The 27,165-nt window shown below is 49.0% G+C and overlaps 1 protein-coding gene across 1 annotated transcript in view; it reads left to right on the top strand.

Annotated features, from left to right (window-relative positions):
- The first annotated feature begins 541 nt into the window (after nt 1–541).
- The window catches only part of NLP1 (nitrilase-like protein 1), a 65,827-nt gene continuing 39,203 nt past the window's right edge, over nt 542–27,165 (top strand). The window contains exons 1-4 of the mRNA XM_087394375.1: nt 542–658; nt 689–886; nt 1,019–1,067; nt 15,596–15,687. Of these exons, the coding sequence (XP_087250501.1) occupies nt 789–886; nt 1,019–1,067; nt 15,596–15,687 (239 nt within the window). The 5' untranslated portion in view covers nt 542–658; nt 689–788. The remainder of the gene's footprint in view (nt 659–688; nt 887–1,018; nt 1,068–15,595; nt 15,688–27,165) is intronic.

Below are 27,165 nucleotides of genomic sequence, written 5' to 3'. Positions count from 1 at the left end.
TTTCAAAAGTTCGATAAAATGCTAGGATTTAGGTTCGATTTCAATTTAGTATTTATGTGTGCTCCACGAAGGAAAGGCTACTTGCCACAAATCTAGTTAGAATGATGCCTGGAATGCGAGGCTAGTGGCCGGTGGCCCAAACTTAGGATTGGTGGAGCGCCACTGGCATCTCCATTCTGGAGGGTGCGAATTTGGGCATCGATGTGCGAAATCTTCTCCAACCAATCAACAAATGCCACATACCTCCCTGCAGCTCAGACAGAGCTTCCTGCAGCTCATAGAGAGCTCTCTGCAGCTCGTCATAAGCTTTGTCAGATACATTAAAAGCACCGACGTTTCGGTCACACCAAATAAGACACTTTTGCCTTCAGTGTCGCACCAACTCCGCATTTTTAACCTTGTGTGCATTGGCTCCTAGAGTGTCTTGGTGTCGGTGAAAGTGTGTTGGTGTCGGTGAAAGGCCTTGGGCCCGTTTGATTTGGGCGAAAGGCACACCATGGGCAGACCCCTAAGCCCTTGATTTGCGTGAAAGGATGACCGCATGCCTTTACAAATATCTGAGTGTCAAAACAGTCAAACAAAAAGGACCAAGAAGGTGTTTTATAATAATGAGCTTGGACTCCTGCTATCATGCATTTTGCGTCCCTAGGCAAAGCTTGTGATACCTCGTCGTTCTCCGTTTGATCAGCTTCTCTCTCGTGCTTTCGATGCCTTGTGAGTCCCGCATCTAGAATGCACACTGGTCTTTTGTAAATGGTGCCTCACCACTGAAGTTGAAGTGGGTTCCAATGGGTACTTCCAGCGCAACGGAGCGTGTGGTCTGCGTCGCATCGCTTCAATTCGCCTGCATCGACGATGTAGATACGAATGTCGACCATGCAGAAAGGTGTTCTGAAGAGCGATCGTCGTGTTTTTTTGGATGCTTGTCCATCGTTAGTAGCTAGTTGTTGCCTTACTAAGGGACAAATTTTTGTTGGGTTCATGCTTGACAACCGACTTCTTCTTCGTTTTCTTGTAGTCTGGTGAGGGAAGCTCATTCTAAGGGTGCGAACATTATACTTATCCAGGCAAGAATCCACATCTATAATCGCGATTTATACTTCTGTTTGTCAAGCTTTCTGAGACATCATCCGAGGTTTCTTTGTGTCTGGTTGATACAGTTTTTGTTGCTTAATATTCAACCCACGTACTCCACACTGAAGTAGAAAAGGCGCGGAAGTTTTTGTTATCCTTTCAAAATGTTTTGAGACCCAAACAAGTTGAATTTTTACCGCTAGTTTACTAGTAAGCTTTGGTATCATGAAACCTAGCTTCAAAAGTTAATCCACAGCCTCCTCAAAACACGTGGTTGGAATCCAATAAGCAGCAGCAAGACTTAAATCGGAGCACTCTGGAGCAAATCGCACTTCAATATACATTTCGTACAGTCGCTGGAAATCCCCAGCAACAGGAGAAGAATTCAACGAACTGCTGGAATAAAATTCGCAAGAGAGAGAGTGTAGGAGAGGGATTGGGAGAGAATAAACACAGCACTAGGGGCCATAAAGAAATGCTGGCCTTTAAATCTGTTTGTACAAAGTGGCTCATAAGGGAGCAAGAACTGAAAGTTGGAGCTTTCTTAGCTTTCCTAAAAGCTGGGCTTAGAGCTTTCTCCAAAAGTAGGCGTTTGCTTGTGTCTTTTCTCAAGTGGGCCCTCCTTGTAAATAGGTGCCTGGTGCTCTCCCCTTAAAAAGTGGGGGATTTAGCACTATCCAATGTCGTACATATTTCACAAACAATAGCCAACACTTTAACCCATTAAAGGTTAGCCAAATGGTTCTTGGACTATCCCACCATCGCCAACCCATCCTGCTGCTTCAGGGGCACTCCCAGTCCATCGTGTTGCTCCAAGGAGCCTTCAGCCCCGTCGTGCTCCTGTGCTGCTTCAGGGGCGCTCTCAGCCCACCCGCCATAGCCATCCCGTCATGCTGCTCCAAGGGGGCTCTCAGCCGCTCCAAGGGGCTTTCGGCCCGTCTTTACTCCTCTCAGACCACCCGCCATAGCCATTCTGTGATGCTCCCGTCGCACTACTTTGGGGGGCCTATAGGCCTTCAGCCCGTCTACGCCACAACACCCCACCTTCAGGCTCCAGCCTGCTCTGCATCCTTCACATCAATATCCACGAGTAGCAGTTCACTCCAGCCCCTTGATTGGATCTGCAAGGTCACTTCTGTTCTTACACAGCAGCAAGAGGGAGAGAAAAAAAAAGGGCTGTTCTTACACAGCAAGAACAGTTTGAGTGTACAACCCGTGGGAGCACTCTTTAATCCATTAGGTAATGGGATCACTTACCCTCATATGATGGGGGGTAGGAAGGGCTACACACCTTCCCTCCATAGTTTCTCAACCATATAATCTCTCTAGTAATCAGCGAGGGAAGGACAGGAAAAATGGCGAAAGGAGACAAAGGAGAGAAAGAGAAAGAGAGACTTAAAGAGGAGAAGAAGCACCAAAAACAACTTACGATAGATGATGTGAATAAATGCAGCAATAGAAGTGGCCTATAGGTTGACAGCATTGCAACACAGGAAGCAATTAATAAAGCCTCCGCCCAATCAAGTTCCAACCTGATGCCAACCTCTGCACCTGCCTCTACATCATCACCATCAGTACCAGCTTCTGGCTCACCATCTCAATTGCCCTCAGGGTCGTCCTCTGCATAATCCTTGGAGGGGACAGCCTCATCATCTCCAGCTATGGCAGTGTCAGGAGCAGCGTTGGGACTGAGGGGAGCTCCTCTTAGCCCAACCCACTATGCCCGTCCCCCCAACATACCTCCTCCTTGTCACCTTTACCCCTTACCCGGCCACCTTTCCCCTCATCTGTTGGCGTCTCTACATCCATGTTGCAGCTGTCTCCCCATCGGTCTCCACTTCCAGCCTCTGTTATTCAGCCCCTCTTCACACCGCATCCCACACACTTCATGGACTCATGATCCCATCGGACTCTTGGGATCGTGTCCTTCTAGAGATACACCACCTTCATATGCAGGAGGTAGAACAAGACTGTCTTATTCACAGTCTTAGCCAGGAGATATCCCAGCTCTGGAAGAAGATTGCGGTCATGGGGACAGCTCCACACAGCGGGCCAGCTGTAGAGACAGTTGAAGCATAGATAGCTAGCATGCAATCAGCCATTGAAGAGACTACCAGGGGGGTGGATGTTGCGAAACGGGAACCTCTGAAGCCCGTTTCAGCCACAATTCTAGCAGCAGCAGAGGGCTAGCAAGGCTCTCAATGCGAGGGTATGTGGGATTCCCTGCACAGCCACAACCCCCATGGACGACATGACCCACTTCGTGACCTCCACCCTCGGGATTCAAGAGCACGGGATTAAGGGAGCCTGGCGCATTTGGGTGAGATCCCAACTGAGAGTCTCTCATAATCCGCTTAAGAGACACCTAGGCTCGCCTTACGACATCACGTAGACGCTCAGCTTTACATACCCACCTAGAGATCCACTTAGATGAGGATCTCACACCCCTCCAGGTAGAGGAGAGGCGTATCTTCTTACAACAGCGATGTGGCCTGGGAGTTTGAGATGGATGGCTTTTGATTGGTCCACGACAGGCACCTAGTGGCCCCCCAGCTTAGGTGGGCAGGGTCTATGAAACTCGGAGAACCGAGACCTTGACTTGCAATGTTTGGAAGTGCAATGCCACTATGGTCAGATCCAAGGAATTTCTCGAAATCTTACACAGGTTGAGACATAGCTTTCTACACAGAGACACATAAGAGTCCAAAGCGACCCTTGCCTATAGTCAGTGGATACATGTGGGAGACAGGTAGCAGTACTATACCGATCATCACTCGCTAGGATGATCTCCATCAAGAGGTGGGATGCACATGCCAGGTTCTTATGGGTCGGGATTCTACGACCTCCATGCGAGGATCTCTTCATTGCAGTTTGCTACTTCCCTCCCGAGACCTCACACTTTGCCAAAGGCCTGCGTGAGCACGCTGAGACCTCACCATATGCAGCCCTCTATCCGGAAATCATAGACCTTTCAAGCTGCGGGGAAGTTCTCCTAGTTGGGTACTTCAACCCGAGGATAGGCACTCGTTAGGTATCTCTTTTGGATTTTCATGACTATTCTATCTTACTACTAGATGTTGATGTTGATGAGGTTGGGATGTCTCGAGTTTTCGCAGACAAACGGGCACCTGTCACCTCCTATGGGCATGCACTATTAGATATGGGTAGGATACATGATCTTATCATACATAATGGTCTGTATTATTGGCCCTCCTTAGGCGGATTCACCTGTTTTCCACATGGGGGGGTCCAGCGTGGAAGACTATCTCATGGGATCTCTTGCCTTTGTTTCACATATCACTGACTTTTCCATCTCACCACCACCACCAAGAGCAGACCACACTTATCCACATCTCTACTCAGCTCACACTTCGTTGCCATCCACGTATACCACTTACCATGATGTACACTTCGATCACAAGCTAAAGCCCACCTACCCGCACGCCTCTCAGACATGCTTAGAGACATTGACTGCCTGCCACTGCTAGAGGATCAGGCTGCCTTGATCACACGTTCTCTTGAGGCTACCTTACACACTTTCCCATATACCACCCGATCCACACGCCCTCCACCTCTCAGCCTAGTTCCTTGCAATAGCTGGTACGATGACGAGTGTAAGGCTTCACGTTGACAACTCTGACTCGAAACCATGCACCATCTAATGGGTGAGGCAGAGACGATACGCGAGTATCGCCGTTTGGTTCATCGAAAGAAGAAAGCCTTCATTCGCCAGAACGAGGAGGAATTATTAAACATTTTGTTTAGTAACAACTCCAAAGACTTCTGGCGGAGGTCTTGGAACGATGAGTCCCATCCCTCCTCATGGACACCAAAATCTGGCACTCATGCACATACACTATATGATGTCCCCGATCAGCTTGCACTTGATCTCTCGCACATACTACACCCCACCTCTTGCACACTATTCAAAGCCGGTGGTGTCAAGCAAGCAACCTTGAAGCTTCATAATAGTTGAGCTAAAGATCACGAGGGGCTACGCATCGAATTCATTGCCTATGGGATAAGTGCCCTAGCCTCGATCTTAGTGAAGCTCTTCAATGAAGTGGTTTGCACAGGCTTTCCACACACCTGAACCCTCAACACCATCGCTCCATACACAAGGCAGGAGATTCCATGAGTTCAGAAAACTACAGGACCATTATGATTGGACATGTCATGTCCAAGATCTATGCATTAGTACTTGATACAGAGGTTAGCATGACTATAGTGCTTCAAGATCTCAGAGCAGCGGGATAGGCAGGGTTTCGGGTAGATCACGGGACTATGGACCATATACTTACACTTAGGGTGGTCATTGAGGAGGCCAAGGCACATTGACAGAGGGTTTATTGCTGCTTTGTGGATTTCCGCAAGACCGCAAGGCTTTTGACCTAGTGCCGAGAGCCCGACTTATCAGACGCCTACAGGAGCTGGGGTATGATCAAGAGATCACTTGGGTGTTAGAAATGGACCTTGGTATGTGGTCCTGACCCCTCTCATGGTGGCATTTTGGTAAAATATGTGAAGTATTAGAGGGGTTAAGAGGCCCTTGGCACACGCAGGTGATGTGGAAAGTGGGGATAGAAATCCCATATATAATAATGGTGACTCATGAGGGTCCTTGCATATAAAAGAAGACTTGAGACTCTCCCCACTATCCCAACCGGCTCTTTTTGGGGAGTGGGGAGATGTGCGTGGCTAGGAGGCGGGGGTGTGGGACCCCCCGTACTCGGCGCTTCCCTTGACACGTGGCAGCCATGTAGAGGCTGCCTATAGTGGTATTAGAGATCTGAGGGTGTTTCTACTGCCTTTTCAGAGATAGCTATGGGATTTTGGCCCGATTCCTCTCCTACCCAGACCATCGATGTTTGCAGGTTTCATTCATGAGGTACTCAGACACTGCGAGAGGGTACTTCGAGCACGGAGACATGAGCAGACTGTTTCCTTGGCTGATCCCTCTCAGAGCTCTATCATCAACTTTTTAAAGCCAGATCACATGGACCCTCACGAGACGAGGCCTTGACATGACCGTGACCCGGAGCCTGTGACCCGACAGCTCAGACAGAGGGTTGACACACAGATCACACTTGGGGACATCTCCTCCTTGTTCAGAGTTGGGGCCCAACCGACAGGGGTCACAGCCCTAGTTAGAGGGAGAGCTATGACCAGGAGACGTGCCAGGGCTGCACCTTTGAGTGGCTGACAGCACTCTATCCCATTGCCTCACCCACCCTGATGTCCTGATGATGATGATGATGATGAGATTGATATATAGTCGACCACCGACATGTCTATGTTGTACTTAGGACTTGGTACTACCATTCTGCATTTTCTGCATTTTGCGTTGGTGTGGATGCTCATTTAGTAGCTCCACCACCACAGCTCGTTTGTACCAGGTTTTTCACAGTCTCATAGACCCATCGGTCTTCCAAAGACTTTAATAAACTTCCTTCCTTCCTTCCTTCCTTCCTTCCTTTCTTTCTTTCTCTCTTTCTTTCTCTCTCTCTTCCTTCCTTCCTTCCTTCCTTCCTTCGTCTCTCTCTCTCTCTCTCTCTTCCTCTCCCTCTACCCCTATCCCTCCTATCTCTCTCTCTCCTCCTCTTTCTCCCTCTCCTCTTCCCCCTCTCCTGCCATCCCTGGCCTTCACCAATTCAGCCCCTATCTCCCTTCATTGCACATTGCCAATAGCTAGTCATGGATGACCATGTCCTTCATAAAAAACTGCTTGATAAAGCTATCTATAGAAAAAAATCAAGACTATAGAGCTGACCCTACAACGTGACAGCGCGCATAGAAGAATCTTGAAAGTTGAGCATAGAGTTCCTCTACTCTTTCTTTCTTTCTTTCTTTCTTTCTTTCTCTCTTTCTCTCTCTCTCTCTCTCTCTTCCTCTCCCTCTACCCCTATCCCTCCTATCTCTCTCTCTCCTCCTCTTTCTCCCCTCTCCTCTTCCCCCTCTCCTGCCATCCCTGGCCTTCACCAATTCAGCCCCTATCTCCCTTCATTGCACATTGCCAATAGCTAGTCATGGATGACCATGTCCTTCATAAAAAACTGCTTGATAAAGCTATGTGTACAAAAAAATCAAGACTATAGAGCTGACCCTACAACGTGATAGCGCGCATAGAAGAATCTTGAAAGTTGAGCATAGAGATCCTCTACGTTGGATGACACTTTAGAAGCATTGTTTAAGGTCTGCACTATCAAGGAGACCTTCGTAATGGTCTGCACTAACGCCGAGTACACCTTAGAATCACGGTCCTCTTAATCCTACGATTCCTCAAGGAGACTTCTTCCTGTTCATTGGTCCACCACTTTGTGCTCATAGGGCTTTTAGGCTTTTTCTCATGGTCCTGAATGGTTTCCCAAAGACCCTGGTGGATAAACAAGATACGCGTGTTTAGTTTCCAATCAGCATAGTTGGATCATACTGGCACACATATACCAGCCCGAGTCCTATCAGTGGTTGTCCATCTATAGCAGGACCACTTTCATAAGAGGACTTCGCTCACATCACATGACTCATCTCTTGTTGGAGGATCTGTAGGTGATTGGATCAGGTTTGAGCATCTTCATTGGGGCCTCGTAGGGTAACCGAAGAAGTGGATCCCATATCTCAAGCTGTGGATGAGAAAGAAAAGAAAGAAAGAAATTTCATTAGAGTCTTCGGAAGACTGATGGGTCTATGAGTCTGAAAGAAAACCTGATACAAATCCCAGTAAGGGTGGAGCTACTAAAATGAGCATAATCACCCGTGCTGAATCCTAAGTCAGATCATACATAATCAAATACATCTGGGTATGACAATGAAAAGAAAAAAGACTGGAGCGGAACGTAATCCTCCGTATGTCATGTCGCCCTGGCTGGTGCATAGCCAGTGATGGGGCGCTGGCGTCCGTCAAGGGATCCTGTGCATCTCGGTCTCCTGGAGGAAACTCGACGCAAGACCAGAGCCACCGTTACTCCCGTGGGACGTATCTTGGGTCTAAACAATGACGGGAGGTCCCTAGAGTGATTTGTGTGTTCCCTCGATGTCTCGTGTGTTGTGTTGCGGTCGTCGGGTCGAGGTCTCTGTCACGTCTGCAGCTAGAGATTGGATGATCAATGTCACTCGATGGGAAGAACTCTGTGATCCTGCTCTGAGAGGTGTCTGATGGTGTGGCCAAGCCCCGTCGCCTGAGTAAGTACTCTCTGTGTCGGACCCCCTTGTGAATGAAGGCCGCGAGGCATCTCTGATCTGGGTAGGTGAGGAATCTGGAAAGGAGCCCGGAGTTGTCTCTGAAGAGACAGTGGTAGCGGCCTCGGATCTCGTAGTACACTGGGCACCTGAAAATAAAATGCTCCTCCGACTCAACCTCTTGATAGTCGCACAATATGCATATGCGATGCTCCCTAGGGATCCGCTTTGCTCTGCTACTCTCTATGTGGAGGCGGTGTGATGATACCCGAAACTGTCCGATGGAGATCCGTAGTGAGTGAGGCATATGAAGCTCAATGTACCCTGGTGGTGTGATGAATCCCTCCTCCAAAATACGAAGACAGTGATCTCTGTAGAAACTCATCTTCACTGGAAGCTCCCTCGACTCCAACCAGGTCCTAAAGGTGTGTAGTTGCAGGAGATCCTCTTGAGTGACCTGGTTGGTGTGTGGCCTGATTGGGATGGTGGGTGGGAGTATCGGAGGGGCATCTAAACTGTACTGAAAAGGAGGTATCTTATCGATGTGAAGCCCTAGTCTCACAAACCGTCTGTGAGTTTGTGCATACCAACATCGCTCGTCTCCCTCTGCTGCCAACCTCATGGAGGAATTGAGAGCTAATTATGGCAACCTCTGTCTCCCTGGTGTGTTAGTCCCATATGATCTAACCCGGTGTAGATATGTGATGGTCTGAAAGGCTGCATCTAGCTGGAGTGGAGAAGCACCAAACTCGGCCTGAATGATGTGATGTGGTACAAATGGTTTCCCTCGGATCATCCGTGAGAGCATGAGGATCTGCAAGCGCTCCACCCTTGTCCACTCTATCTCTGACATGTTAGGTCCCCAACAAGGGCTGCCATACATACAGGCTGGTCGGACCAAGGAGTTGAAGAGAAGAGCCTTGGTCCGAGGGTCCTGAAAGTGTGAGTGGAAGCATTGTCTCTCTAGCCGAGCCAGTGAGGCGTATCCTCTGCTCACTCTGGCCTGCATCGTTGGTCTCATCGTAAAGATCGGGCCGGAGAAGATGACTCCCAAGTAAGTGTATGAGGATACGATCTCAACTGGTGACCCACCGAAAGTAAACTGCTTCCGTTGCATGATTGCTTGAGAGGTGTTAAAGATCATGACCTTGGTCTTGCCAAGGTTGACCTCCAAATCATGGGATAGACAAAAAGCCTGGAGTGCATCCAGGTGTCGTTGGAGCCCCTCGGGTGTGGACGACAAGAGTGCCACGTCATCTGCATAAAGAAGAATCCTGATGATGATTCCGGCAAGTGAGCAACCGGTCCCTCCGAACGCCCCCATGAAAGTCTCTAGCTCATCGATGTAGAGGCCAAACAGGGTTGGTGATAAGGGACAACCTGTTTGACCCCTTTGGTACTCAAGATCTCATCTGTCCAACCTGCGCCTGTCTGAACTCGGCCTGAGACTCTCATAAAGTGCCATGACTACCTAGATGATCTGATCAAATCCCAGTGTCTGTAGGCGTGTGATGAGACGAGCTCGAGGTACTGTGTCAAAGGCTTTGCGGAAATCCACAAAGCAGCAATATACCCTCTCCTTCCGTGATTTGGCCTCCTCAATGACACTCCTGAGTGTGAGTATGTGATCCATAGTCCCGTGGTCTCGCCTGAAACCGGCGTGACCCTCTGCTCTAAGCCCTCTCATCTCTGCGAATAGGCTGACAGACGCATCCAATACAGCTGCATAGATCTTGGACATCACATGTCCAATCATGATAGTCCTGTAGTTACTCGGGTCCATGGGATCCCGTGCCTTATGGATGGGGGTGATGGTGTTGAGTGTCCAAGTGCGGGGGAAGCCAAGGCAAACGTCATTGAATAGCTTTGCTAGGATCGGGGCTAATGTGTCGATCCCATATGCAATAAACTTAGTGCATAGCCCCTCGTGATCCTTAGCTCGGTCATTGTGTAGTTTCAATGTTGCATCCTTGACTCCCCCTTTGGTGAACAACGTGCAAGTGGTGGGGTGAGGTGTGTGTATGAGATCTAGAGTGGGCTGGTGTGGGACATCATAAAGATGGTGTGCATACGTGTGCCAGACTCTCGTGTCGGTGAGGGGTGATGGAGACCTACACTCAAGGAATCTCTGCCAAAAATCCGTAGAGTTGTTGCTGTACACCGACGTAGGAGACGTCAGTACTTGCATACTGTGTTTGGTGTGTTTGGGAGGTGACATCTGGTTTCAAGTCGGAGTTGTCGGCGATAAGCCTTGCACTCCTCATCGTACCAGTTGTTGCAAGGTACAGAACCAAGAGGTGGTGGTCTAGTGGACCGTGTGGTGTGGGGAAAGATTTGGAGGACAGCCTCGTGGAGTGTGCGACTAATCAGGGCAGCACGGTCCCCTATGAGTGGTATGTGATCAATGTAGATTAGGAGTTTGTTTAGGCGTCCAGAGTAGGCTGTGGAGATGCTGTGATCAAAGTGTATGTCGTGGTAGGTGTCGTGCTTTCTATGTGGTGTGGCTAAGCGTGGGGTGGCGATAGTGAAGCATAGGTATGTGTGATCAGCTCCTGGAGGGAGTGGTGCTACAGTGAAGTCGGTGATACATGAAGTGAAGGTAGGGGATCCCATGATGTAATCTACTACACTAGTGCCCCCCCGTGTGGGAAGCAAGTAAAACCACCTAAGGAGGGCCATAGGTCAAGCCCGTTGTAGATGATGAGATCATGCATCCTGCCCAGATCAAGGAGCGCGTGTCCATATGGTGTAACAGGCCCGTGTCAGTCCGATGAGGTCCTGGTCATACCTGCTCCGTTTAGGTCCATGTCTGGTAGCATGATAGAGTCGTCTCGGAAGTCCAAGAGTGGTGCTTGGCGCGTGCTCGTCTTGGCGTTGAAGTCCCCAACAAGGAGAACTTCCCCGCGGGCTAAAAGGTCTAGGATATCCTGATGTAAGGGTGCATATGGCGATGTCTCACCCTCCTCTCGTGCCACTTTGGTGAAGTGGGATGTGTTTGGCAGGGAGTAGCATATTGCTATGAAAAGGTCACGTGTGTCTGTGCGTCGGATCCGGATCCACATGAATCGGGAGTGTGCGTCCTTCCTCTCAATGGATATGGCTCCAGCGAGGGAAGACCTGTACAATACTGCGACCCCGCCTGATCCTCGGACTCCTATATCCCTCGTCTCATCCTTGAAGGCTGACTCCCATGTGTAGCCACTGACTATCGGTAGTGGACGCTTTGGGCTCTGGTGTGTCTCCGTGTAAAAGACTATGTCTCATCCTGTATAAGACTCCAAAAGTTCCCTGGGTCCGACCATAAGGTACCATTATAGTTCCAAATGGTGCAGGCTAGGGTCTCGGAAACTTGAGTCTCATAGGCCCCGTCCCCCTAGTGTGTACGGGTGGGAGCCCGACGGGTGTCGATCAACAACCTACCATCTCGGACCACGGCCCATTTTCCCTCCTTACAGGCAACATCCCGCTGCTGCAGAAGAACTTGTCGCTCCTCAATCTGTAGTGGTGTCAAATCCTTGTCCATGGATAGGGTGGGATGCTCTCGTAGGGCGGCTTGGCGTCGGAGTGTCGCTAGTCGAGCATGTGAATCTTTGAAGCAGATGACTAGGGGCTGCTCTCGGTTGGGGTCTCTCCCAACATGCCATGCTCTGTTATGCTCTAGCCGAGATAGCATGACCTCGGAAAGATCGGTGGGCATTTTCTCTTAGATGACCGACTTTTGTAATATTTTATGTGCATAAATAAAATGGTCAAGAGAAGTAACTGCCAAGGTCCTAGGTGAGGGTGTAATGGCATTGACTAGGTGGTTCTGAGTGCTAAGGCCTAGGTGCACCTAAATGTGTAATAATGCCAAGGGGCAAATGTTCTAAATTGTGCCCCAAGAGAGGGGTAATTGGTGTACCAAGTAAAAAGGTCTAAAATGATGACAAGTGGCAGAGGGAACCATCTAGGGAGTCGTGGGTTTGTGGATAGGCATGAGAGATAAATTACGTATCTTAAGTAACATGCGATCCATGAAATTGGCTGGGTGGATATACGGGATGCCATCGCCTGTGATTGATGGAACAAAGGAGAAGTCAAGGAATGGAACTTAATATGCTCCCTCTATGCCATGGTTGGGGACCCCCATGGTGGTGGTCACAACGGTGATCGCCTCCTCCATGGGTGTCGTAGTGGTGCTGGTGCTGTCTCGTGTGATCCCTCGTATCCGGATGTTGAGGGCCTTCGAAGCCCTCTGCTGCTGCTCCTGTATGGCGGCTGAAATGGTTGCCTTTGCGGGCTCCCGTTTCGCCACGTCCACCCATCTAGTCGTCTGTACTATAGCCGATTGTATTGTGGCTATCTGTGCCTCCATCTCTGTGATTGGGGTCCCTCCAGGTGCTGCTTTGAGGGTCCCGAGCTCCTCTCGAAGCTGTGATGTCGTGTTTGAGCCCTTGGATAAGGGTCCCTTTCTCGTGTATAATGTGGGCTTGCTCCTGGGTGTATCGGGCGTGCTCTTGAGTGTAATGTGTCAGCTCTGCCTGACGGGCCCGGATGCTGTGTATCTCAGCCAATAGGGAGTCCCAAGCATCTGGTGGGGATCTAAGATGTCCTGGTCCAGGTGGGAACTGGATCTCGAGAGGGGTTGGAATGAAGGTGGGCTGTTGAGGTTGTACTGAGGGTGGGGACGCTGTGATCTGGGCGGGGGAGTGGTATGTAGGAGTAGCGAGGCCAGACGAGGTGATGAAGGGTGGCTGACTGAGAGGCAGAGGTGATACGAGGGGAAAGTACTGTGGAGCCGTGGCCGGTGGGGCTAGTGGTGAGGCTATTGGAGAGGAGACCTGTGATGATGATGCAGGAGAGGGGGAGGAGAGAGGTGGCGTAGATGATGAGGCGGATGATGGTGGTGGTAACCATAGCGGTCGAGGATGTGATGAACGGCATGGGCTTTGGGTGGGCCCCTTTCTTCTGGGCCGCGGTGCTGTCCACTGTCAAACCACTCCGGTTGCTGCGTTTGTTGAAGTCCTCTAGACCGAGTTGCTTTTGCGTTTTTCCCTTGTCACCGTTCCCCTTCCCCATCTCCTCGTGAATGTAAATTTGGACCGAAGGGTCTCCCGCCTAGTCTCCTATTCTGATCCCCCTGTTCCCTTCATTATGGGGGAGGCAGCAGCGGGCAAAGAAAGGATTGTAGGAGGTCGGAGCTGCAAGGGAGAGAGAGAGAGAGAGAGAGAGAGAGAGAGAGAGAGAGAGAGAGAGAGAGAGAGAGAAGAGAGTGAAATGTCACTGAGAATAAGGTCTGGTTCTCTTGAGATCGAGGCGATATACCCTAACAATGAAACGAGGCTCCTGTCGAGATACTGGAGCGTGAGACTCGTGAGACTAGCGCCTACGTGGTGAACCTCCAACCTTTGGCAAAATTAGTCCCGCAGTGGACTGAATCTCTACAACAAGCAATCGCCTTTGCCATCTCTGACTCTGACTCTGACTCTGAGTCTGCGTCTATCTCCCTCTGTATCTCTTTCTCTGTCTGCTTATCCTCTTGGCATGATGCTCGCCCTAGACAACACTAGCCTTTGGAGGCTCCGGAGGAGCTGGAGACCCTGGAACGGGTGGTGGCTCAAGAGGAGCTGGAGGCTCAAGTGGAGATGGAGGCTCGCGAGTGGCTACAAGCTAAGAAGACTCGGGAGCACAAGGCGCACGTGTGCCATGTCAGTCTAAGGCCCTCTTCTGCTGCATCTATCCACTGTACTATGTCCAGAGGAAATGTAACAAGGACCTCAACTTCCTCATGTTTTTCGACAGCAGTGGCATGACTGTCCTTCATTGTCTCAACTTAGGTTGTCTTGGGGGTGACAAATTGTTGTTGTTGTGATAGGGAGGATGGGGCAGAAAGCTCAAGCACTAACAGCCATAGACCTCATAAGCTCAAGTGTGATCTGCCTCCTACATAGGCATCCTTAGAAAATGTCATCCTTAAAAGCATACTGAGCAGAGCAAAAAAACCTCCCAAGACTTCGGTAGACTTTAAGAAAGCATTCTATTGGCGATTTCTGTAGAGATATCTACAATGATATGGTGTTGTAGGCCATAAGTCAACTATATGGTTGACCAGTACTTGGGTACTATATATACCAAGTACTTGTATTGTTTCATTGAACATTTCAGTTGGAGTTCACTTGTGTTCAATTCTTGTTCTCTTGTGTTCACAACTCTTCTCCATTCTTGTTCCTACATGTGGTATCAGAGCCTCCGTCACTAGAGTCTATTCCCGCGCTTGCTTTTAGACTCCCGCAAGCTTGGTGCTCTAGTTTTGTACTTGGTTGCCCACATGTTGTTTCGTTTCAGCTCCCATAGCTCGCATTCGACCCTGGCAGCCCACATTTTTCTCCAGTTCAGTCCGGTGCCTCGTTTCATCTCCAGAAACAGTCTAGCAACTGTTTTTTGACTTTTTGAGGTCCGATTTTGATGTTTTTTGAAATTTCAGAGCTGCCAGCAAACAAACGAACTTGTCCCGTACCATTTTGGGTGGGATTTTTTGGGGAAAAATTTGCCAGTATAGGTGTACGGATGTCTGTACAGCCGTACGACTCTGTACGGATAGCTGCGGGACAGTGCCAGGAGTCCGTACAACTTGTCAGAAGGCGATTCTGAGTCCGTACGACTTGTCTGAAAGCAATTCTGAGCATTTTTCGGTTGTTTTTTCGGCGTTTTTGCTCAGATCTAGACTCTTTCTAGTTCCAGGACAGTTTCGGGAACTTCTCTTGCCCATATGGCAAATGCATTGCAAGGTACATTGTTCATTTGCAGTGTTATACAGCTTGAGGCTGTTTTGGGCACTTGTTTTTAGTGGGTACAGCTCCTACAGGTTGTTTGCAGCTCTTCCAGACTTGCATTTGGATTCCCATTGTGTTTTGTGCAAGATTTATGGCTGGAACAAGCCTTTTGGTGCCTACTCAGCTTGCATTTATGAGTCTTGAGACTCATTGACAGCTGTTGGAAGCTGATGACCAGGCAAAAGGGCCAACCACCTGGGTAGTTTGGCCATCTAGTCCGTGTTTATGCATTCCTATGGATGGCATGATTGGCACAGCTCTTGAGGAGAGCCCACTCAAGTGTTTCCATATGTCCTGTTCGATCTTTGATCCTTTCTGCTCCTAGCCTCCTTCAGGCTCACAACATGGGCATTCATACTAACCACCTGTGTATGTCATGCTGGAACCTTCATCGTGCATGGTTCAGATTGCATGCCGCATGTTTCTGAACATTTGTGTTCTATGCATTTCAGAAATCAGATCCATTTTTGTAACAAATGTTGTCCAGTGAAGGATAGAATATGGCATGTTTTGACAAAAGACTGTGTTTTCAGGAGTTATTTGAGGGCTACTATTTCTGCCAAGCTCAAAGGGGGGATTATTTTGCATGGGCAAAACCACGGGAAGGACACCCCACTATTTTGAGGTATGGTTTGAACTTGTGGCAACTGCTTGTGTCTAAAGTTTCAATGATGATTCTCATCAAACTTGTGGCAACTGGTTTTCCCTATTTGTGTCTAACGTTTGACATAGCATCTGCTAAATGTGCTTATTTTCTTTTTTCTCTTTCCTTTCCTTTGAGGGGGTGGGGCATGCTCAAGCAATAAAAACACCATCCTCATAATGGTTGCAGTTAATTAAGATTGAAAAGGACTCTTACTGTTTTGCTTTGCTCTTTAGTGCTAGCCTTTATTGCGACTGTGTCGATATTAAGTCAGTGGATGGGGTACTCCTTAATACGTGTCTTGATCTGCATATGTGCATGATTTGGCTTGATTTAACGTCCCCTTGTGCAAGGACCATAATCCCTGTGTCCTTGTCTCATTGGTAATCTTATTCCGAAGTACAACTTCCCCAAAAAAATGACTGAGGAGGGATTTTTCTTCCGCCTCCAGTCATTCAACGTTTAACTGCCTCTGAAATGAATTGCGAAAGGACTTGTCCTATCCTGTAGGGTCATTGTGGGGTGCCTCTTTACCCATCCCACTACTTTGTATCAAGCCACCAGTGCTAACGGATGCTGCACATGTAAACTATGCCATGACTAAGTTTCTGTTTGAAGTTCTGCCACGGAATACAGATGTATGCATCATCTTTTAGCTTTTGATGTTAAGTTTGTAAATGAGCTTCAGCTTTTCATATTTATTGCACTGATTACAAATTCGGGGTTTATATATCTAAGTTTGCTAACTGATTGTCTGCAATGGCGTTATAATAATGTACATTCAATTTAATTGGTAGTCTCATCCAGGCAGCTGTAGAGAGTTTGTGCCCAACCCTGTTGGTAGCTGACAGCCTTATGTGGAATTTTGTCAGCAGGTTTTCATAGCATCTCTAGGGCCCCTAGTGCCCCCCAATGGGGCCTCAAAATTGAAGTATGGCCAACACCATGGCTGCCCCATCAAGGACAGATCTGTCCTAAAGGGTGGGGTCTTCACCTAAGAGGGAACTCTGGTATATTTGGAATTGGCTCAATTCTAGTGTCAATACGGTATCCTAAAACCGCTTCCCTCTGCACACGGGTGGATCTTTGTCTATCCCAAGCTCATCATCGTAGGTGGCTCCTCATATCCTCTTCCCAATTCCATTGTTCATCTCTTACTCGCTCTGAATTCATGGCAGCTTCCTGGTCTTCCATATTTTGCCAACCTCTTCAAAGATGTTCTTCTCATCTTGCCACATATCTCTCTCCTCACTGATCATGTATCAAACATTCTGTAGCGCCTGAATGATAGAAGGGATGCCTGAGAAACACTCCTCAATCACAAACACCAATTATTAGATAGGCTTGCAAGATGCTAAATGCCTCAGGTTGTCCTGAGAGAAATCTTTTATAGTAGTATGCTAAACTGAGTGGTTGTTGTATCTTGACTGCTATTGGAATATGTGCTCAATTCTATGGACTTGTCACCTCAATGCAGTCAATTCTATGTGCTCAAATCTATTGGAATATGTGCTAAATTCTATGGACTTGTAACCTTAATGCAGTCAATTATCTAAAGGTGTCAGTCCTCCTTGTCTCCTCATTTAAGTGGGTAGTTGACACTTGTTTTATACCCAAGCCATTGCGAGCTGCAGCACATTTCCTCAAAGAATGTGCTCTATCTGCTCCCTGTGAAGAGCACTCAAGAAGACATTGAAGGGTCCATCTGGTCTGGTCAAGACACCTGTAGCTCAGCTTCCTCAAAAAACTCCATTTGCTGGCAAGGGTCTGTACAATGGGGCCTCAAACTGACTGCAAACCCACCCTAAATCAGGGCCTACAAGACTGGCCGACCCTGCTGCTGATCAGTCTGTTGACTGACTGACCAGACCAGCACATGGCATCCTATAAACGCGCTATATGTACTTTCAATTTTGTCACAAATTAACATTTCAACTTCTCCTCCAAGCTTACCTTTAAATTGTGTTGATCCTTGTTCCTCCTTCATGGAAGAACTTATCACACACTTGAGCTGCTTTAATTCCCTTTCTTGTGAGCTCTACCAAGGTGATGTTTCTTTAGGAAGGGCCTCAATTTCATGCTGTATTTCTATAATCGTCTTGCTTTTGAGAAAGGACAGATCCTTGTTCTTTTGCAGATCACTAACAAGTTTCTCATTTATTTTGAGATCAAACATAAAACTCAGTCCTTTCCCTTTCTTGCATTCTCTTTGGGTGGGGAGGGCATATAATTTATCATGTGCTGGGCTCAGATCCTTTGTGAGAGCAATGGTTCATTATCTTTGTCTTTTCATATTCTCTTGCATCTTTGCAACGTGTGAAAAGTTGGCTCATATGATTTACATATACCTTTGTAAGACTAGAATATATCCAATTGTACAAATTTGGAGTTTTTGTTGTTCTAAAGTCCAAATTTCTACAAAGAAAATAAAAGAAGAAACGAAAAAGAAGAAAAAAGAGATACAATTTTTATTTTATTTTTTGTTTTGGAAAAACAAAAGGAAGACAGACCTAGCAAGCAAAGCAACAGTTATGTCGTCATTAGTGCCCAAGCATAAGCAACTATACTGCGTTTCTACAGACCTGCGGAGTCTCTTGGGCAAACTCAGTGCTTACTAAAATACGTCCAAAAACAAACAAACAAACAAAAGAGAGAGAAAACAAGAAAAAAAGAAGAAAGGAAGAAGGTGACTAAGCAAACATTAACAAGCAAATCAAGAAACAAAATTGACAAAAAAACAGGAATAAAATGTATTTCTCCCTCTCTCTCTCTCACACACACATGTAGGAGTGAAAGAAATAATTTAGAGAATGCACCAGAGAAGGTGGAGAGTGAGGCATTAGCAGGCTACGGGAAAGGCATCACCAACAGCAGCCCTTAGCTTATGTGGAGTGCTCAGTTGGTGAGCAGATCAGAGAAGGATCAGGTAGGGTTTCTGACATCGGTTGGAGGGGCTCCTCTCCCAAAATCATGTTATTTGCTCTAATGGAAATGGTTGAATGCATGCATTTGTCACTACTACCTGCTACAAGGATTATTTTTTATCTCATTGTTTCTGGCCTCATATCTGGAACTAATGGAGTATGTCCCGTTATCACGTGGTGTAGGTTGTGAGTGCACTTTTGTATCTATGTTGTGGTCCTTTTAGTGGACATTTCTGTGCAACTATTGGTGCTACATGTCGGTCAGTTTATTTTCCACCAAGTATTGTGTTTGGGCATGAGGTTTCAAGCAAGGCCCAGAAGGAATTCAACTATCAAGAAACGTTTATTCTGACCGCAAGAATGACCACCATTAGAAAGAAAGAAAGAAAGAAAGATATATTAACGTCCACGGGAGACCTTGCGGGCCTATGGGATAAAGTGCATAGAAAAGCGAACTCATACAAGCCTGAGTGGGCTGAAGCAAAGGGTACGCTAGGACCCTTGCTGAATACTTCTGAGGACTAGTCTATGCTAACATAATCATAATCATAATCATATCAATCAATCTATCCAGGCGTTGGGATGAAACCGAAGCCTGGTACAGTGATGGCTCTCTGGTGGGCTGTAAAAATGTCTCGTATCTGCATCTGTCGAGCTGTCTCGCGCTACAGTGGGGGGCGCGGTCTCCTCGTTCTCTGGACTCTCTGGGCTATGTCTAGAGTGACCCTTCCTCTCTGTCGGTCTCCCCTGACGAAAGCTGTGATAGGTCGGACCTCAATAGAGTGTACTCTGGGGGCTATGTGTCGCACATGTGGCCTCTGCGTGCCTCTCTCGATGGTATTGTGCCGGCTGCTCATCCAGACTGCTCTCATATCGGCTAGCTCCTCTCCCTCCACTCCACAGTGTCCGGGGGCTGACTTAAATGTATAGAAGTCTGTGATGTGCCGTTGTGCCCGGTCACTCTGTCCTGGAGTGGTCTGACCATCCCCTGCTGCTCTCTAATCTGTCGTAGAAGCGCCTCCCTGTGTCGCCGCATCTCCATAAGATAAAGCCCGATACAGACCTGGTCATGGAAATGGATCAGTCGTGACAAAGGACCGAAGCACAGTGGTAGCGTCCCCGAATCGCGTAGTCTGGGCAAACACAAAGAAAATGCTCCTCTGTCTCAACCGCCCCCAGCGTACATAGCGTGCTACCCTCTAGGTATATCTGCTGCTCTCCTTGCCTCAATCCTCAGCTGATGGGATGAAACTTGCATCTGACCAATGGCAATCCTCAGTGGATGAGATACTCCTCTATCCTTGAGATATTGGGGTTTGGATACTCTTAGGAAGTGGTCGTGATAAAACTAAGTCTTGGCGGAAAGCTCTTGGTCCCCCCCCCCCCCCCCCCCCCAGTCCGGGATGTGTGAAGCTAGAGGAGGTCTAAACGTATGATACGGTTGATCTCATCTCGCGGGATCGCGACTTAGGAGGTGCATCCATGCAATACTGAAAGAGGGGAAGCCTGTCCATCTGGATGTCGTGCTTGGCAAGCCATGTAGATATGCGTGCATACCATGTGTCTGCCCTGCTCTCTGTGAGTCGTTTGGATGACTCTAGGGCCAACCTCGGAAGTCTCCAATGGGGTAAGTCCCAGACTCCGTGGATGAAAGTCACTGTCTGAAAAGATGGCATCAACCTGGAGAGGTGTCATGGCGAACTTTGCTTGTACTATCTCATGTGGAACTGAGGGCTTACATCAGATCATCCTGGATCCCATCGTCACTTGTAGCCGCTCGAAGCTCCTCCAGTGTGTCCTCAGAAGATCGCACCCCCAGAAAGGTGTTGCATACATGACAGTTGGCCGCACTAGTGTGTCGAAAAGTCAGCCCTTCGTCGGTGGATCCTGGAAGTGCGCGTGGAAACTGCCGCTTTAGTCTAGCCAAAGCACTACGTCCTCTTGTGAGTCGTGCCTGGGCTGCATGTTTCATCGTGAAGATGGGTCCTGTGAAGACTGCTCCCAAATATGTGTATGACTGCACTATCTCCACTGGTTCACCACGATAGGTGAAAGTAAGTCGGTTAGTCGGTTAGTCACTGCTCGTGAGGTGTTGAAGATCATAACCTTAGTTTTCCCAAGGTTGACCGTCAGATCTCTCTCTATGCAAAACACCTAGAATGATTCTTGTAGTATCCGTGTATTACAAATGACCAATGTCCACTACTTTAGATGGCTGTGGAACAGCGTTCAGGGTTTATTCCAGGTGTGCAAACGTTAGAAGGCATTGTAGGGATGAAACATGCCCCAATGGCATGGTACCCAAGCATTAATTTGAGTACTTGAGATGGATTGGTTTGTATTCTTTTCTCTTTTGCCCTACTGCCCTTCATTGTCTGCACGAAAGCCTGCATATGTGTCTATGTCCTACTCCTCCATGCGTACCACACAATTGGATCTAGGGGTACCACTTGTTGCATGTTGCCATTGCTAGGGCTTTGCACTGATACCATCCATAGTCTTCATGAAGCCATACGACTTTGACCTTGATCTTACACAGGGAATAGCGAGGTCCACCAAGCGTACCCTCCCCAAGGTTTGGGACAGGTAACAACTACATTGGTGCACCTCAGATTTTATTCTTGCCTCAAGTAGAAGAGAGCTTACAGCTGTGTACAAAACAGCAAACTGAAGCTACCTCTTTCCATCCAAAAGCCGCATGGATCTCCTTGATGAGACACATGCAGATTTCTCCTTTTGCACAGCAAGCACTCCTTTTGCTCCTAGTATGCTCACCTCCTCCTCCCCGCCATCTGCGCCTCCCCCTGTCTCCTTTCCGCCTTCTCACGTGGACCCCCACGAGACGAGGCCTCAACATGACCGTGACCCGGAGCCTGTGACCCGACAGCTCAGACAGCGGGTTGACACACAGATCACACTTAGGGACATCCCCTCCTTTAGAGTCAGAGCCCGACCGACGGGGGTCACAGTAGCCCTGGTTAGACGTAGAGCTACGACCAAGAGATGTGCCAGGACCGCACCTCTGAGTGGCCGATAGCACTCTATTGTTGACTTCATGCCTCCACTGCCCCATCCATCTTGATATCTTGCTGCTGCCGATGATGATGATGATATTGATGATGATGCTGAGACTGATATATAGTCGACCATCGACATGACTATGTTGTACTTAGGACTTAGTATTGTTATTTTGCATTTTTGCATTTTGCATTGGTATGGATGCTCTTTTAGTAGCTCCACTACCACAGCTTGTTGTATCAGGATTTTCATAGTCTCATAGACCCATCGGTCTTCTGAAGACTTTAATAAACTTTCTTTCTTTCTTTCTTTCACCTCCCCCTCACCTCATCTCTGCCTCCTCCCCTACCATCTCTGTGCCTCACCTCGCCCCCTCTTCGCCTCCTTTCTTGCCCACCTTCTAGCTCAGATAGAGGGTCGACACACAGATCACACTTGGAGACATCCCCTCCTTGTTTAGAGTCGGAGCCCGACCGACGGGGGTCACAGTAGCCCTGGTTAGACGCAGAGCTACAACCAGGAGACGTGCCAGGACCGCTCCTGTGAGTGGCCGACAACACTCTATTGTCGACTTCATGCCTCCACTGCCTCATCCATCTTGATATCTTGCTGTTGTTGGGGATGATGATGCTGAGATTGATATATAGTTGACCATCGACATGACTACATTGTACTTAGGACTTAGTACTGCCATTCTGCATTTTTGCATTTTTCGCATTTTGCATTGGTATGGATGCTCGTTTAGTAGCTCCACTACCACAGCTCGTTGTATCAGGATCATAGTCTCATAGACCCATCGGTCTTTCGAAGACTTTAATAAACTTTCTTTCTTTCTTTCTTTCTTTCCCTTCTTTGTAGTGGGAGTTTTTGTGCTTGTTCAGAGAAAGAAAATCTTGGTGGTGACTCTTGGTCTCCCCAGAGGGGCTCTATGGCAAGACCCTCGAATCCCACAGCCGTTAAGGTCCTTCTTTCTCTAGCTGACAAGCAATAGATGTAGCAAGCAGTTCAGTCCCTCCAGGACAAGGCGATCATGGGCAGAATTGTGGGCCTCAGACCCACAAGGAGACAAGTGAGAGAGTGGATCTAGGTGAGCTTGGCACTAGAGTGTGACCACATTCAGGAGGTCACCATCTACGAAAGAGGCGTCTTTCTCATCCAACTGAGCTCCCCTGCTACCGCCTTGACATTGGTGGAGCAGAGCTCCATCCTCCTTGGCCTGCATCAGTACACATGTTCCCTTGGTACCACGGCTTTACAGTGGAGGACATGGATGCGACACACCATGTTCCCCGATTCTCGGCTATGCTCCGCTTCTCGGGGCTCCCAAAGGAATACAAAGCCATCCTCCCCTCCATTGGTCGAGCATTTGGCAGTGTGCTGGAGTCCTCGCCAAATGCGGCAGCATCAGTGGTAGCAGACGACTCGCTCTCCAAGAGACTGGTGGTTGAGAGCCCAGTCTTCCTCCTAGAGTTGATCCTCCTCAAGATCCTCAAGGGGGGTACACTTGGCCTGCGAGTGGAGATTTTTGGGTTACCAGGCCAGTGTCTTCGTTGGAGGTAGATGGGCCATTTAGCCAGAGACTGCCCTTGCGGCCAAGGCCGGGCTCCTCCCCACCAAAAAGTCAAGGCCCAGCACCCCCAAGACAGGAGTAGCAGGAGTCTCAGAACCCTTGGTTGACACCTTCAGATGGGGTCCGGACCCAGGTAAAAAAGAAAAAGAAACCAAGTAAACTGGCTCAAAAGCGCCGCAGGTAGAGGGCTAGACACAAGGAGAGAGAGAGAGTAGTTCAAGAGGCACTACGGAGGAGCAGCTACAGGAGCCCATATGTCCCCCCAACGGAAGGGGCCACTTTTCAGCCAAACAATCCTCCCGTGATGGAGGTCCAACGTCCGCAATCACCTGGGCGAGGCCTTTCCTCACTGTCTCGCTCAGTCCATCAAGGCTGTCTCGCTCTCTTTCTCTTCTTGTTTGTGGCAGAGGCTTTGGGCTACTACTTGAGATCGCAGGTGGCAGGTCTCACAAGGTTGAGACTCCCATTCAGACAGGAAGAGGAGCTGCTTGACTCTAAGTTTGCAGATGACACAACCTTAGAGGGCACTGGAGCGAGCTTGGTGAGAGTCAAGGGAGCCTCGGCTATTTATTGTGAGGCCTCGGGTGCCTGGATAACTGGACAAAATCCATTGGTTTCTTCACAGGCTTTGAGGAGACACAGGAGATTCGAGAGTGGGGGAGTGACATTGGTTTCCGTTGGATACCGCGGGGTCAGACAACGAGATACCTCGGATGTCAGGTGGATATTGATATTACAACAGAGCAACAGGTTGCCCCGGTCCTTAAGAGTGTTAGCCGCAAGCTTCTCTATTGGAGCTCACCCAAACTCTCCCTAGCGGACCGTGCCCTAGTGGCTAACCATGTCCTTGCCATAGCCTGGTATATCGCCTCTTGTTGGTGCTTTCACAGAGGGTGCGTTTGACAGCTCCGACGTTTGGTTCGGAATTTCCTTTGGGCAAGATCGGACGCACGAGGAATACTAGAGCCTGGGTTGCCTGGCAGTTGGTGATCATGTCGTAGGCATTGGGAGACTTGGGTATCATTGATTCGAGATGTAGAGTAGAGCCCTCTTGGGCAAGTTGGTTGTGCGTGGCCTCACCCAGGGTGCAGAGCCTTGGAAGCTCGTCTTACAGCGAGGGCTTCTCAGGAACACCCAGTGGCAGCATTCACATAGATGGATCTTCTTAGAGGCCCCCCTTACGGGGAAGGGTTCCCCCTTGATGAGGAGCCTCCATAGGGTCTGGCAGAGATTAGCAGGGGGTCCAGTCTCGTTGCAGAGAGGAGTTCGAGCGTCAGCCCCTCATTTGGCATCTGGAGATCAGGGATCAGGACGGGTGTATGCTCGGGCAACGGACTCACATTGGATGGGCACAGTGGAACAGTCGCTTGGCCTGCTCCTTTGGCAAATGGAGCAGATAACCCATGGAGGCTGAGGCGAGGCTTGAAGCATTAGCACATATGTGAGGGGTAGGGTAGCAGATGAGAGAGATTGACCTAGCCATCTCTGAGTCTTGGTGGGAGGGACTTGCGTGTTGATGTACAGCATATGGTTGGGTCAGTTTTCTCGGACTGGGATCCCCTTGAGGATGATGATGCAGCGAGGCGGCACGTAGCTTGGGTTTCTCTGTTTGGAACTTGGAGGCCTACTTTAGGCACTCTCTGAGAGAGGCCTAGGGATGGAGGGGAGTCAGGATGGGATTCATTGGTAGACGATCAGACTGGTGGGTCGATTAGGGAAGGAGTGGCACATTGATCCTCCCAACATCCCAGAGCAGGATGCCCCTAGATGGCGCTTCTAGCTTTGGGAATGTAGGTCCTTGAGAGAGGCCCAGTGGGATCCGGGAGAGTGGTTTTGGTTGTCCAGGACTGGCCTTGTTGAGCAGTGGGCCAGGATGTCTATGGTCTAGTTTGCAGCCGAGGAAGATCTCCTACTTCTCTTGGCTGGCCGCCCACCATGGAGGCTTGCCCATTGACTCGTGGTTGGAGTAGATGCGGCAGTGTCACTGTTGCTCTTCTGGATTTTTGGAGACAGTCCCTCACTGCCTCTGGAGCTATTGTAGCGCAGTGAGGATTTGGATGGGAGCCCCTAGGATGATGACCCGCATGTAGAGCCTTCAGAGGGACTACACCTGGGGAATGGTGAGGGAGGTCGCGCTGCAATGAAGGGGAAAAAGAGGCCCAGTTAGAGGCCCTTTAGGTGGAAAATGTGGAGGGACTATATAAGTCTCCATCCACCCCTTACTATGTACCTTTTGATGTGATTAGATCTACTATGTACCTTTTGATGTGATATCTAATCCTATCTACTCTCCCTTTCTCCTTCTTGCCTATGCTCACACTCTCTCTATCCTCCCTCTCTCTATCTCTCTATCCCCTCATCCTTCTCTCTCTTTCTCTCTAGCTCGGCTAGAGAGACAATTCTTTCACTCCCACTTCCAAGATCCTCGGACCAAGGCTCTTCTCTTCGACTCCTTGGTCCGACCAGCCGGTATGTATGGCAGCCCTTGTTGGGGGCCTGACATGTCAGAGATAGAGTGGACACGGGTGGAGCGCCTACAGATCCTCATGCTCTCACGGATGATTCGGGGGAAACCGTCTGTACCACATCACATCATTGAGGCCAAGTTTGGTGCTTCTCCACTCCAGCTAGATGTAGCCTTTCAGACCATCTCATATCTACACCGAGTTAGATCATATGGGGACTACACATCAGGGAGACAGAGGTTGCCATGGTTGGCTCTCGATTCCTCTATGAGGTTGGCAGCAGGGGGAGACCAACGATGCTGGTATGCACGGACTCATAGATGGTTTGTGAGACTAGGGTTCCACATCGATAGGATACATTCTTTTCAGTACAGTTCAGATGCCCCTCTGGTACTCCCACCCACCATCCCTATTGGGCCACACACCAACCAGGTCATTCGAGAGGATCTCCTGCAGCTACACACCTTTAGGACTTGGTTGGGGCCGAGGGAGCTTCCAGTGAAGCTGAGTTTCTACAGAGATTACTGTCTTCATATTTCGGAGGAGGGATTCATCACACCACTGGGGTACACTGAGCTTCATATGCCTCACTCACTACGGATCTCCATCGGACAGTTTCGGGTATCATCACACCGCCTCCGCATCGAGAGCAGCAGAGCAGAGGGGATTCCTAGGGAGCATCGCTTATGCATATTGTGCGACTATCAGGAGGTTGAGTTGGAGGAGCATTTTATTTTCAGGTGCCCAGTGTACTACGAGGTCCGAGGTTGCTACCACTGCCTCTTGAGAGACGGCTCCGGGCTCCTTTTCAGATTCCTCGCCTACCCAGATTAGAGATGCCTCGTGGTCTTTATTCACGAGGGGGTCCGACACAGAGAGTACTTACTCAGGTGACGGGGCTTGGCCACATCATCAGACATCTCTCAGAGCAGGATCACAGAGTTCTTCCCATCGAGTGACGTTGATCGTCCAGTCTTCGCAGACGTGACAGAGACCTTGACTCGACGACCGCAACACGACACACAAGACATCGAGGGCACACACAGATCACTCTGGGGGACCTCCCGTCATTGTTTAGACCCAGGATACGTCTCACGGGAGTCACGGTGGCTTTGGTCTTGTGTCAAGCCTCGTCCAGGAGATTGAGACGCACGGCACCCCTTGACGGGGCGCCAGTGTCCCATCACCGGCTATGCACCAGCCAGGGCGACATGACATACGGAGGATTCCGCTCCGCTCCAATCCTGTTCTTTTCATTGTTACATCTAGATGTATTTGATTATGTATGATCAGACTTAGGGTTCAGCACGGGTGATGATGCTCGTTTCAGTAGCTCCACCCTTACTGTGATTTGTATCAGGTTTTCTTTCAGTCTCATAGACCCATCGGTCTTCCGAAGACTCTAATAAAATTTCTTTTCTTTCTTTCTCCTTTCCCTTCTTCTCTCTTCTCCTCCCTTCCTTATGCTATTCTCTTCCCATCT

Source organism: Dipteris shenzhenensis, chromosome 23 (genome assembly GCF_047967505.1).
Source record: "Dipteris shenzhenensis isolate YYH24624 ecotype China chromosome 23, Dip_SZ_1.0, whole genome shotgun sequence".
Lineage (NCBI taxonomy): Eukaryota > Viridiplantae > Streptophyta > Polypodiopsida > Gleicheniales > Dipteridaceae > Dipteris > Dipteris shenzhenensis.
Note: the sequence above shows the minus strand (reverse complement) of the source record. Positions and strands in the feature narration are given on the sequence as shown.